Source organism: Macrotis lagotis, chromosome X (genome assembly GCF_037893015.1).
Source record: "Macrotis lagotis isolate mMagLag1 chromosome X, bilby.v1.9.chrom.fasta, whole genome shotgun sequence".
Classification (NCBI taxonomy): Eukaryota; Metazoa; Chordata; class Mammalia; order Peramelemorphia; family Peramelidae; genus Macrotis; species Macrotis lagotis.
This window is the reverse complement of record NC_133666.1, coordinates 453,323,564-453,337,764: the sequence shown is the minus strand read 5'-3', so window position 1 is coordinate 453,337,764 and position 14,201 is coordinate 453,323,564. Positions and strand designations below refer to the sequence as shown.

Below are 14,201 nucleotides of genomic sequence, written 5' to 3'. Positions count from 1 at the left end.
TTGGCATTAATCAAATGAGACAATGCTTGGAAAGTGCTGAGCACAGTCCCTGGAATATAGTAGGTGTCACATAAATGCTGCCTATTACTATTTATTGCGATTATAATTTCCTGTCAGAAATTATGAAGCTCTTTCATAACAAGCAGATAGAAAATGAAGTATGTAGAACCAAGAGAACAATTCATTCAATAACAATGTTTGAACAAATAATTATGAAAGACTTAAGAATTCTAATGACTACAATGATTGGGACCATGAATGCAGAGGACCAAAAATGATGAAAGCTCCCTAATTTCTGTCAAAAATGTGATGAAAAGGGGCGGCTATGTGTTGCAGTAGATATAGCACCGGCCCTGAAGTCAGGAGTACCTGAGTTCAAATCTGACCTCAGACAATAATTACCTAGCTGTATGGTCTTGGGCAAGCCACTTAATCCCACTGCCTTGAAAAAAACTTAAAAAAAGTGACGAACAAAATATGCAGAAGGAGACACATTTTGGACATGGGCAATAAGAGAATTTGTTTTACTTGATAATACATATTGGTTACCAGGGTTTTTCTCTTTTTTCCTTCTTTTTCCACTGGTAGGATGAGGGAGAAGTGGGAAGAAGAAAAAATAAAACCTTGATGATTAAAAAATAATTTAAAACTGAATTTTAAAAAATACATGTATGACAAGCACCACAAACCTAGTTTCCTCTATACCAATAAACACCAGGAGAAGAGATCAACAACATGGCACAACTCAATTTGGATAGATTGTCAACCCCTCTGCTTTAAGAAAGAAAGGCTAGTGAACTACTAGAAAAGCAAATCAAGCTTGGAAATGATTGTAAGAATGTAAAGCAAAATTATCCCATCAGAAACCAAATCATGAAATGCCACTCATCTCCATAAAACTTACCTACCTTCTCAACCTATGACAATTAGGGGCCTTCAAATGACACCTTCCACACCTTTTTCAGCAAGAAACTGGACTAAGCTACTGCAACAGGGTGAGGAAAAACAACTTTCTATTCACTTCCTTTATCTAGGTATCAAACCAAATATTTAGAAAGTCTCACAAGCTATGATATTTGGCAGTTCAAATAGCTACTGTCTTTTGGCTATCAAGGAACCATTTCATTCCCTCTTCACTTTCCTAAGCAAAAATATCAGAAGAACTATAATAATAGGGAAAAAAAGGCAAAAATACACAACACATTGGAGCTGACACTGAAGGTAATTGCCCAAATATATTCTTCTCTTTTTTTTGCCTAACCAGAGATTAGTACCAGAAGGCACTGATCCACCACTGTTTTAGTACCCATTTCAGTTGAAAGATGCTGCTTCCTGAAACTTTACCAGCATAAGGAAAAACCAGTGATTTTTTTTTTAAACCAACATAAGCGAGATAAGCAGCTTTGCTAAATCTTCCTTGAAGCATAATATCCTAGATTTGGAGATGAATAGGGTCCTTACAGATCATCTGGGCAGACCCTTTCATTTTATAGTTAAGGGAACTGATGCCCAGGGTGGTTAAGTGTCTTGCTCAAGGTCACTAAACAGATAGTATGCGGCAGTCAGGATTTGACCTCAGTTTCTCTGCCTCCAAATCACATTCTTTTCACTGAACTGTGCTGCCTTTCTGTTACTGTCACTGGAATCTAGAAGGTACAATTCCAACGATTTCATCTACATGAAAATATGACAAAATGGATCTGAACTGGCTTTCAGAAAAATGAAGGTCAGATCCTTGGACGAGGTCATGTGCAGCTGTAGCCAGGACCAACCTTGGCTTAAAAAGGGTGGAAAGTCAGAGATGAATTTACCCCTTAAGGATGACTGATTTTTGAAGCAACTGCTGGTGCTTTTGAAGAGCAGCCTGAAAAAAAATTTTAAGGCATTGGATAAAGTGATTAAGTAAAGCCCTCTGTTTTGCAAAGCTGAAAATAATGTTTTGAACCTCAAGTACCACTTGTGCCTGGCAAAGTTAAGTCCCAGTAGAAACTAGCAGGGTGGGGAAAATAGGGAGTGGAGAGGAGTGAGAGGGAGGGATTTGGACTAAAATAAAGGAAGACTTATTTTTTAAATGGAATTTGCCTTTCTATCTCTTCCTACTGAATAAGCAGAAATGCTGATGTTTTGTGAGGCTTTAATTTATCTCTTGTACTTTGCTGAAGTTTTTTAGCTAAAATATTTAACAACTTTTTCAAAATTGCAGAATACTGCATATAAGACCAAAAGCCATTTCTCGATAGTTGAGTGATCAAATGATATAAACAAATGATTCTCAAAAGAATTGAAAACTATTAGCAGTCATATGGAATGTAAACGTAATGGAAGTAAACAGGAAGTCTGGAAGTGGCAGTGTTCCAAATTACTAATAAAAAAGAAAAGAAATACAAATCAAAACAACTCCAAATTTTCATCTCTTCTCAAAGATTGTAAAAGATTTGAAAAAATGGATAGGGTCAGTGTTGAAATGGTTATAGAAAAAAAGAGCAATATATTGTTGACACAGCTGAATTGGTCCATCCATTTTGGAAAGCAGTTTGAAATTATGCAAATAAATTGACTATAATGTCTGTACTCTTTGGCCCAGATATTCCACTGCTGAGCAAATACCCTCAGGATAGCATGACAAAGAGAAAAGCCCAATATAAATCAAAATATTTATCAAGGAACATTTTGTGGTAGCAAAACATTGCATGCATATAAAGTAAATGCCTATCAGCTAGTGAATCAACTAAGAAAATCGTGATGCATGAATGTAATGGAATATTACATTCCTGTCTTAAGAAACTATAAATATGATGAATACAGAAAATGAATCATATGAACCGATACAAAGTAAATAAAATCAGAAAAACAATATGTACAATGTATACAATGTAAATGAAAAGAACAATAATAAAGTAATCACAACTAAATGCTGTGAAATTGTAAACATCAACCTTTGCCCTGTTGAAGAGATAGAAGGCATATTTGATTTAACCCCATTTCCACCCTCTTCTTTGAAGAGGTATGAGAACAGATATTGAATACTGAACATTGGCTTGGACTTTTTTTTATTGTTTTTGAATTTTGCAATTCCCCCCATCTCACTTCCCTCCCCTCACCCCCCCCCATAGAAAGCAGTCTGATAGTCTTACATTGTTTCCATGCTATATATTGATCAAAATTGAATATGAGAGAGAAATCATATCCTTAAGAAAAAATAAAATATAAGAGATAGCGAAATTACATAATAAGATAACAGTTTTTTTTCTAAATTAAAAGTAATGGTCTTTGGTCTTTGTTTAAACTCCACAATTCTTTCTTTGGATACAGATGGTATTCTCCATCGCAGGTACCCTAAAATCGTCCCTGATTGTTGCAGTGATGAAATGCAACTCAGATATTTTTAGATTTTTTTAGTTTGTCACTAGCATTTGGGGGAGGGGAAAATGAATTAGGAAAAGTTTCAAGGTTTTACTTGAATTCTATCTGGAAAATAAAATTGGGATTCTAGGAGGTAGAAATAAGGGAGAAGTGCCTTTAGGGGATCAAGGGCAGCCAGTTCATAGACATTGAGACAATAGATGGAGTATTATGAGAGTGCTATTGAACTGCAGATGGAAGGAAGAAAATGTGTTCAATAAGACTGGAAATACATTGGGAATGGATTTAGGAGGACCTAAGTTCACATCTGACCTAGCTGTATGACCCTGGACAAATCGCTTAACCCTGCTTCCTCAGTTTCCTCATCTGTAAAATGAGTTGGAGAAAGAATTGGCAAACCATTCTAGTATATTTGCCAAGAAAGGGGTTATGAAGAGTTGAACACAACTGAAATGACTCAACTCATATGTACCAAGCTCTATGCTAAACATTACCTGTCCCTGATTTTAAGAATACTAACCTTTTATTTACATAATACTTAAGGTTTAACAAAACATTTCACATATGTTATTTCCTTTGATTCTCAAAACAACCCTTTGTAGTAGGTGTCATTATTATCTTCATTTTACAGATGAGGAAATCGAAGCTGATGGCCTTACTTAAGTAACTGACCCAAGGTCACACCCAGTGTGAAATGCCTGAGGTAGGATTTGAACTTAGGTCAACTATAGACTATTATGTCACCCAGCTGCCTAACTCAAAAGCAAAATTAATTGCAGGGCATCTGAAAAGGACCAGAAGTCCTACAGTTATAGGGGAAGGGTGGAGAAGATGAGTAAGCTGGGGTGCTGAACTCTGAGAAAGGAGGGACTTTCATCTGAGGGCTGGGGGAAAACTTTAATTGAGTTAGACTTCCAAAGAGAAGTAGTTGCTGAGGGATGGAAGTAAGTGGGAAATCTGAATGTGGCAGTGAGGAGCAAAAAGTAATGAGTATCACAGTTCTGTCTTCCAAACCAATGAGTTAGGAGATGTGAGAAAAGGTTCTGACACTGCTGGAGAGGATGGCTAGGGATTCCTTTTGATAGGGGAGTCAGCTCTCAGGCAGGCCTAGCTGTTGGATAGAGGATGAGAGAAAGGTCCCAGGTGAAGGAAAGATTGCTCATTATGAAAGTGGGAAGTATGGGGAGGAGAGGGTTGAGGAAGATGGGGATAAGAGAAGAGAAAGTAAGAATTGGAGATATTTGCATCTATATAGACCATGGCTGATTAATGTAGGGATAGGGACAGAGAGAAAGGAACAGTGAGAAATTATTAGCCTTAAAGGTAGTAGTGTTATTGCTCAGTCATGTCCAACTCTTCATGACCCTATTTGGGTTTTTCTTGATAATGATACTGGAGTGGTTTGCCACTTCCTTCTTCAGCTTATTTTACAGATGAGGAAACTGAGGCAAATAAGATTAAGTGACTTTCCCAGAGTCGCACAGTTAAGTAAGTGTCTGAGGTGAGATTTGAACTCAGGAAGATGAGTCTTCCTGACTTCAGATCTGGCACTCAACCCCAAGCTGCCCCAAGTGGGTAGCAGATAAAGAGTGATTCTCAGACACCAAGTAGCCTCTTAGAGGATGCTGGACTAGTCTATTCTATAGCTGTTCCTACTCAGAAGAGGTAGGGGGAGGGTCAGGGTAGTAGTGGTGATGTAAACAAGCAGTGATTCCCCTGCCCAGGCAGAAGTACTGCAAAAACAAAAGATAGAAATAAACATGTATGTTTTATTTTTTTAATATGCTTTCAAAGAATGTAAGAATGTACAGCTCTTTGGGGGCAGAGACTCACTTTTGTATTTGTAACCCAGTTACTTAACACACAGTTTAACACATAGTAAATATGAGATATTCATTTTGATTCATTCTTTTATTCTTACAGGTTAGGAAAAAATCCTAGGGGGAAAAATATCTTTCCTTTTGATTCGCTTAAGCAAACATTCTACCAATCCTTCTCTATAGAGGTGAAAGAAAAATTAGAATAAATACCATCTTCATAACCCTCTCAGGTTTGCTTTTATGTATCAAATGAAGACACTATTAAGTGTCTACTACACAGGCAGCTAAGTGGTACAGAGGCTACAGTACTGGATCTCGAGTCAGGAAAGCTCATCTTCCTCAATTAAAATATGGTCTCAGACACTTACTAGCTGTGTGACCCTGGGCAAGTCACATAGCCCTATTTGCCTCAGTTTCCTTATCTGTAAGATGATCTGGAGAAGAAATGGCAAATAATTCTAGTATCTCTGCCAAGAAAAACTCAAATGGTCAACTGAAGAGTTGGACATGACAGAACAACAAAAAGGGGTCTATCATGTGCTAAACTGTGCTATATGATTCAAGGTAAAAAAAAAGTTAATAATAGTCCCTGCTCTCAAGGAACTCACAGTCAATATGCAAGCTACTATGTTCAAACAAAATATATAAAAGATAAGAGCACAGAAATTGGTATCTAATTTCATCTTTTCTTCAAATTGCAGTTTCCTCTGCAATCCATTTTATATATAAGGAAAACAAATAAGTAAAGTGGTCTTTCTGGATTGCTAGAGGAAATCACTAAGATTCAGAAGGGCTGGGAAAGGCTTCCTGAAGAAGATGGTATTTGAATAGAGAATTACAAGAGGCCAAGAAAGATAGGAGATGGAGAAGAGAAGGAGGAAGGGACTATACAGGGAGGAAAGTCAGTAAAAACACTCAGAACCAGAAAGAAGAGTGTAGTCAAGGAGAGCCAGGAGACTGTCTCTGGATACTGAGGATGAGGAGGGGACTAAATTTTAAGAATATTGGAAAGGTTAGAAGGGGTCAAGTTATAAAGGGGTCTAAGAGACAGGTCCTGGAGGCGATAGGGAACCACTCAAATTTATTGGGTAGGTATAGGGAAGGATGACATGTGCTTTTGAAAGAGAACTTTGACAGCTGAGCAGAGGATGGACAACAGTGGGGGAAAATTTGAGGGAGGAAGATTAGACACAAGACTATTGTATAGTCCAGGTTCAGGGAGAAAATTGTCTGTATCATTCTCATTTGACTATGAGGAAAAAAAAAACATTATGTTTTGACTACACATGTATATAACCTGTATCAAATTGCTTCAAAGATGGGAGGGGAAGAATGAAAGAGAATAGGAAACTCAAAATTGTAAAAAATGAAGGCTAAAAATTGTTTTTATGTGTAATTGCAAAAAAACTAAAATATTAAATTGAAAAAATTATGCTTCTACATTTTGAAGGGGAAAGGATAGCCACAATCCATTCCAGTGAATATTTCTTTGAATCTGTAATCTCATGGATTTGGATGTTTTCTGGAGTGTGAGAGATCACAATCCATCCCAGGCCTTCCAATTATTTTTGATCCACCCATATGTTAGGTACTTTCATCAAATTTTCTTGACACTAGCCACAATGAAGCTTATATCAAAATCTTTCATAGATTGTAGCATATATTCCTTGGACTCTCAGCCATGTGACATCATAGTAAAAACACTGATAAAAAAAGATAAGCCTTTGTTTCAGGAAGAAGTTACTGTCACTTTAAGAAGTGTGTAATCTCCCATCGGCAATCAAATAATTTTTCTTCTAATTTTGGGCCCAATTAACTGTCTGCAATATCTGGCCCAGGTAGAGCTACTGAAGAAACAAACCTATGGTTGGATACATTCAACTGCATATCATACCTGGACCACAGCCACACACAACACAGATAGGAATAAGTAAGATTGGTGGGACAAATTACCATTTCAAAGCACAGAAATTAAATTCTAATTCCATATTTTCTTCAAAATTTCAGCTTTGGTTTGGAAAAATTGCTTCCTCTGCAATCAATTTCATCCATGAGGAAAACAAACAAGAAAATAACTGTGATCTGTCTGGGTTGCTAAGAGAATTAATTACTCTGATTTTATCCCCTCTCTTTCTCCTTAATGGGAATATAAGGAGAACCGAGCAAGGCCCCAGAGGGGGATAGTCTGGGTAGGAGAAGACCACACAGAAGTAAACAAATAAAAGTGAAAAATTCATTCAATAAAATCCCTAGCCAAACTCCTCATGAAAGCTCATTCCCTTCATTTTCTCTCTTATCACTCAGGTCTTTCTGGCCAAATGAAAACTAATCTCTCCTAAGATACTTATGACCTCTTTTTATTTTTTTTATATGTTTTGCAAGGCAATGGGGTTGAGTGACTTGCCCAAGGTCACACAGCTAGTATTAAGTATCTGAGATGAGATTTGAACTCAGGTCCTCCTGGACTCCAGGGCTGCTACTCTATCCACTATACCACCCAGCAGCCCCTAATGATCTCTTAATTGTGAAATATGATGACCCTTTCTCAGTATCTGTCATGGTTGACTACAAGGAATGGTATTATGGCTGTGCCTTCAGATGTGAGAGAAGATTCAGCAGCTCCTTCTGGAGAATGTGGGGGACTTAGATCTCAGGGAAGCCTGGTTGTTGGAGAGAGGATGAAAGAAAGAGGTCATAGAAAGTTTGCCTATTATGAAGATGGAAGGAGTGTGTAGGGAGGGGGTTGAGGAGGATAGGAATAAGAAAATAGTAAGTAAAGGATTAGAGAGTTCCCTCCTACATAACTTGATTAATAGAGGGATAGAGAGAGATATAGATATTCACTCCTCCCTCAGTTTTCATGACATTACTCCCTCTTAGTTCTCTTCCTACTTCTCTTGTTGCTCATTCTTTGTCACAATTGCCAGATTACCTTAAATCCCATCTCATATCTCTGTACTGGGTCCTCCCCTGTAGTCTGTGAATGGTTAATTCTTGTCCTTCATTATCAAAGAAGATCAAAATGACATCACTATATTTGAAACAAATTACAGTGTGTCTGACTGTGGCTGATCAGCCCAATACAAGCTTGTAATGCTCTACCACAGGTCAGGCACAAACAGTTCATGTGAACAAATTGGGTAGATACTCTAAGCTTATATATGTCACATATCCTTTGAGCTACTTCAATTCTGCCATTCTCATAGAATGCAGCATCCTCACTGATGAGGGTCCAATCATATTGGGTGGTCCTGTGCCAGTGTCTCCCATGCTGTACAATCATTTCTAAAGTTCTTCAAAGAGACCTCCAGGGTGTCTCAGTATTGCTTCTTGTTACCCCCTTGTGAGCATTTGCTCTGTGTGAGTTCTCCATAAAATAGTTTTTTTGGCAAGTGTACATTTGGCATTCTAACAACGTGTCCAGTCTTACCATACTTGCACTCTCTGCAGTAATGTTGGAATGTTAGGCAGTTTAGCTTGAGAAAGGACCTCTTTGTCTGTTATCTTCTGCCAGGTGATCTTCAGAATATTCCTGAAAGCAATTTGTATGGAAGCAATTCAGTTTCCTGGCATGGAGCTGGTAGACTATCCAGGTTTCACAGGCATATAGCAATGAGGTCAGCACAATGGCTCTGTAGATCTTCAGTTTGGTAGTCAGTCTAATACCTCTTCTCTTCCACACTTACTTTCAGAGCTCCCAAATACTGAGCCTGCTCTGGCAATTTGTGTGTCAACCTCATTGTCAATATATACCTCCCTGGAAAGGACACTGCCAAGGTAAGTGAAGTTGACCACAGCACTCAAAATTCCTCCATTTGCTGTATTAGATGGTTCTATATATGGATGGTATGGTGCTGGTTAATAGAGAACTTGTATTTTCTTGGTGTTAATAGACCAAAATTAGCACAAGCAGAAGAGAATTGATTCATACTTTGTTACATCTCAGTTTCAGAGTATGCATTGAGGGTACAATCATTTGAAAACAGAAGATCATGTACCAACACTCCCTCCATTGGTGGGGGTGGCTAGGTGGCACAGTGGATAAAACACCAGCCCTGGAGTCAGGAGTACCTGGGTTCAAATCTGGTCTCAGACACTTAATAATCACCTAGCTATGTGGTCTTGGGCAAGCCACTTAACCCCATTGCTTTGCAAAAAAAAAACAAAACCCAAAACAATCCATTTTGGTCTTTGGCTTGTAGCTTTTTCAAGTTGAAGAATGTACCATCAGTACTGTAGCTGACCCTGAGGCTATATTCATCCTCAGTGAAGGCATTTGATAACATGGCTCAAAACATCATGCTAAAAAGTATGGGAGTAAGGACACATCTTTGTTTCACTGCATTGGTGACTGGAAAATCTCAAGAGCATTGTCCACCATCTAGAACCCAGGCAAGCATACCAATCATGAAATTGACATACAATGCTGATGAAATTCTGTAGGTGACCAAATTTTGACATAATGTTCTGTAAACCCTCATGACTGATGATATCAAAGGCCATGAACAGATCTACAAATATTGTATACAGACCTCTATTCTGTTCCTGGAATTTTTCCTGGACAGCAAACACCATATTGACTGTTTCTCAACCCTTTCTGAAGCCACACTGGCTCCCAGGAAGGTGAACATCTTCTAGGTGAAGGATCAGTTGATTGAGAAGGATTCTGGCAAGAGTCTTTCCAGCAATAACGAAAAGAGAAATACCCCTGTGATGTCACAGGACACTCCATTCCCTTTACCTTTATAGAGATGGCATCCTTGGGGATAACCTCTTTATGCCAGATAACCTCGAAATTTCAGTCAATTTTTGGATGAGGAATTACATTCTCCCCCCACCTTATAAATCTCAGTTGGAATGGAATCAGCATCAGTCTTATCAACTCTATCTCCACAACATGTGTTCCAACTCCAACTTCTATGTATTCATATATAGGCTTCCCTAATTCAGATCCTTGTCACCTCTCCCCTACACTATTGTAGGGACCTCATGAGTGGTCTCCCTGCCTCCAGTTTCGTCTCTCTATAATTGATCTTGCCACTGTTAAGTGATTTTTCCTGAAGCCCAATCCAAGGATGATTAAAAGCTCCAATGTCTCCCTTTTGCCTATAGGATAAAATACAAAATTCTCTAACTGGCATATTAAGCTTTTCACAATGTGGATCCAATCTACCTTTCCAGTCTTATACTTTATTCTCTTTTTCCACATCTTATGATCAAGCCAAATTGACCCTCATGTCATTCCTCACATTAAAGACTGATAGTAATGCTCTGGATCATAAAGAATATAAAATTAAGAAAAGATTTTAAAGAATAGTATTACTCATCTTAGTACCTTCATGGACATGGAATCCCATGCTTGGGAAATCGCTTTGCCTCCACTTTTAAGATTCCCAGCTCCCATCAATGTCAGTTCAAGTGCTACTTCTTCTCTGAGGTCTTTTCTGATTCCCTCAGCAGTTACTGCCCTTCCATAAAAATGACTTTATATACATAAACACACATACATGCATTAAACTTATAGGTGTACATGTGATTTCGCTTAACAGAATATAAACTCCTTGTGGGCAGAGATTATTTAGTTTGCATTGTGATATCTGACACATGTGCTCAGTAAATGTTTATTGATTAGCTGATAAAATTACTGATATGACATAACACAAGTTTTACTAATTATTTTTTCATTTAGTTTTACTAATGACATATGACATAACACAAGTTTTACTAATTATTTTTTCATTTAGCTGAGTAAACTGCCCCAGGTGAGTTTTCTAGTATCCTAAGAAGAAGGCCTAGTACTTTAGTACTAGTACTTTACTAAGTTCAAAGGGAAAATAAATAACAGGAAGACCTACTGGTAGAGGAAAAAGAATGTTGACTTTGGAGCTTGAGAACCCCAGTTCAAATCCTGGTGCTACTACTACTTGGGAGATATGTGGCCTTTGGCAAGATGTTTCATGTCTCTTGGCTTCAGTTTCCTTGTCTATAAAATGAGAGGTTGGATGAGATAACCTCTAAGGTCCCTTCCAGCTCTAAATCTGGGATCCAATGAAAGAATTTTTACATAGAAGGAATATTTTTATCAATATAAATCAAACATCCCTCAAACCAAAAGACAAACACTCTGGCAGGGCGGTAAATGGAAGAAAGTAAACAACTATAATGGTCCTACAATGTAATAAGCATTTTTAGGAAATAATCTCATTGTATCCTCACAACAGCTCTTCAAGGTAGGTGTTTTTATTATTTACATCTCAGAGTAGAGTAAACTGAAGCAGAGAGAGGTTAAGTGACTTGTCCAGGGATACATAGTTAGTAAATGTTTTCCCTCTTAGGTCTTCTTGACTGCAAGTTCAGAGTTCTCTATCCACTAAGCCACCAACTGCCCAGAATCACAGAATTGGAAGGGATCAGCAATCAATCCTGATATAGTCTTTAGTTCAACCCATTCCCTAGGAAAGCATCCCAGAAAAACACACAGAAGTGATCATCTAGGCTATCCTTGAAGATCTGTAATGAAAAAGAACCCATCACCTTTCCAGGCTAATATACTTTGGAAGAATTGTCACTGGTAGACAGTTATTCTGTTGACTTAAATCTAAAGTTTTCTCTTTTTTAACTTTTGTCCATTACTCTACATTCTGCCCTCTTGTGATAAACAGAACTTGTTTATTCCAAGTTCACATGACAGACTTTTATATAATTGTAGACAGCTGGGATAGCCCTTCCCCTTCCCCAAACCCCTATCATTCTCCAAGTTAAAATATTACCAGTTTCCTCAATGGACACCCATATAGGAGGAAATGTGGTACAGTGAAAAGAAAAATGGATTAGAAGTCAAAGGATGTGAGTTTGAATTCCAGCTCTGCCTTTTACTACCTGTGGGACCTAGGAATATAACATAAATTACACACAAATATCCATATTCCTTCAAGGGGATGATATTTTTCACAAAGCAGTTGCATACAATAAGAAAAGCACTGGGAACTATGAAAATCAAGTTTGACTCCTAGGTCAAACCACCAACATAATATAATGACCACAAATTACAACCTTTTTGAGGCTCAACTTCCTCATTTATAAAAAAAAATGAGAATAGTAATACTTACACTTATTAACTACCTGGGGGGGAGAAGAGGGAATGAACACTAAAAGAAAAAGTTTTACTAAATTATCCTAAAATGTTATAGAAAGTAATTTCTGTGACCTTAAACACACATTCATTCACTCCACAGTGGAGGTCTCCAGGGTAATAGAATTCTTTGTAAGTTTTTTCCTATATTAATTTCATGATTCAAAATGGTCTAGAACACTGCCAGCATCTATTAACCTTGTGATCAGAAAATCTTGGGAAAAAATCCAAATCAACAAAGTAAATAAGAATTATGAACTTCAAATTTGGGTTATTTCTTCAGTAAATAAGTCAAACGAAATTTGCTTGAGTTCCAAAGTTGTGAAACATGGGATAGTTAACATACTTTGTGGGATATTCAATGACACTAAAAATAGCACCAAAAAGAGTATATAATCCAATACAAAAAAAGAATAATAAGCTTTCCAAAAATAGAAAAATTTCCATCAATAACATTTGCTCCTCTAATACTTTGACTTTAATTCAACTCAACAAACATTTATTAGGAAATGGATGTTTGACATAATTCTAAAACAACCCCCAAATTTATTTCTTTTTTTACATATCCTCTGGGAAAACCTTGTTCATAAACAAACAATTCCCAAATAACTAACTTCTCTGTTAGTTGACCTGTTTCCATACTGATTCAACTATAAAAGAAAAATCTCTCCAGCTCCCCCCTCATTTGTCTGCTGTTTCACCAATGATGTAATGGGAAAAATAATTGACATGCTCTTATTGTTATGCTAAAAGAAAATTAATATGTAAGGAAAATTATGCTTCTTTGAGGTTTTAATTTTCCATGAAAAAAACATCCTCATTACTATGAAACCATTCAGAGAATGAAAAAGAAGAATGACTTTGTCAGGAAACATCCATAATTAGATTTTTTGAAAAAGTACACTTTTTTAATATAAGGTATATTATATAACAGGTTCAGATGGTTTAACTTAAAAAAACAAAATACTTCAGTCAACCAAAGAGGATGAGAAATTAATGTAATAGGATAAGCAAAACAAAAGATAGACATTCAAGGAAACTTTGAAACATGAAGAAGATTGGATGAAACAAAAGGCACACTTCAAGAGAAACAATTGGCAGGAAACACAACTACCATTCTTCTAAAGGAAGGAAGAGCTGCCTTTCTGGAATGTTTTGCAATTTGGTTTCCAAAGTTCCCTTGAAATTTTGCCTCCAATACATTACCATTAGCTACCATTTTTGCCCCAATTCTTGGATTTCACATGCCTCCCCATGCTCCCCACTAAAATTTCAGGCACTCAAAGACTAACTGAAGATTAATCAATGTGAGTACTTTGTGTGATAACATAGATAACACCCACCTCCTCAGCAACTTAGATGATATTTGGAAATTTACTGTTTGAAAAAAATCCATCTGTTCTCAGGTCATTAACAACCTATTGAGTCATGCTAGAATTCAAGATATAAACATATATTCCTTTATCAGGCCCCTACTCAGCATGGGCCTTATTTTATTTTATTTTTTAATTAATTTTTTTAAAAGATATTATTTGAGTTTTACAATTTTCCCTCCAATCTTACATCCCTCCCCCACCCCCCCCCCCCATGGAAAGCAATCTGTCAGTCTTTACTTTGTTTCCATGTTGTACCTTGATTCATATATCCCAGCAGTTTTTATCAAAGAGGGAGTTTTTATCCCAATGGCTGGACTCTTTGGGTTTATCAAACAGCAGATTACTATAATCATCTCCTGCTTTTACACCTAGTCTATTCCACTGGTCCACCACTCTATTTCTTAGCCAATACCAAACAGTTTTGATGACTGATGCTTCATAATATAATTTTAGATAGGGTAGGGCTAAGCCACCTTCTTTTGCACTTTTTTTCATTAAGCTCCTTGCAAT

General features: G+C 37.2%; 1 protein-coding gene across 8 annotated transcripts in view; it reads right to left on the bottom strand.

Annotated features, from left to right (window-relative positions):
- Positions 1–14,201, bottom strand: part of TMEM241 (transmembrane protein 241) — a 178,036-nt gene that overhangs the window by 51,130 nt on the left and 112,705 nt on the right. Inside the window, exon 14 of one of the 8 annotated variants that reach the window (XM_074203558.1) lies at positions 8,614–8,715. The exons of 6 other annotated variants lie outside the window; for them this stretch is intronic. In XM_074203558.1, the coding sequence (XP_074059659.1) occupies positions 8,656–8,715 (60 nt within the window). In that variant the 3' untranslated portion in view covers positions 8,614–8,655. Of the gene's footprint in view, positions 1–8,613; positions 8,716–14,201 lie in introns of those variants that run through there. One more of the 8 variants, XM_074203559.1, reaches the window with a different exon arrangement.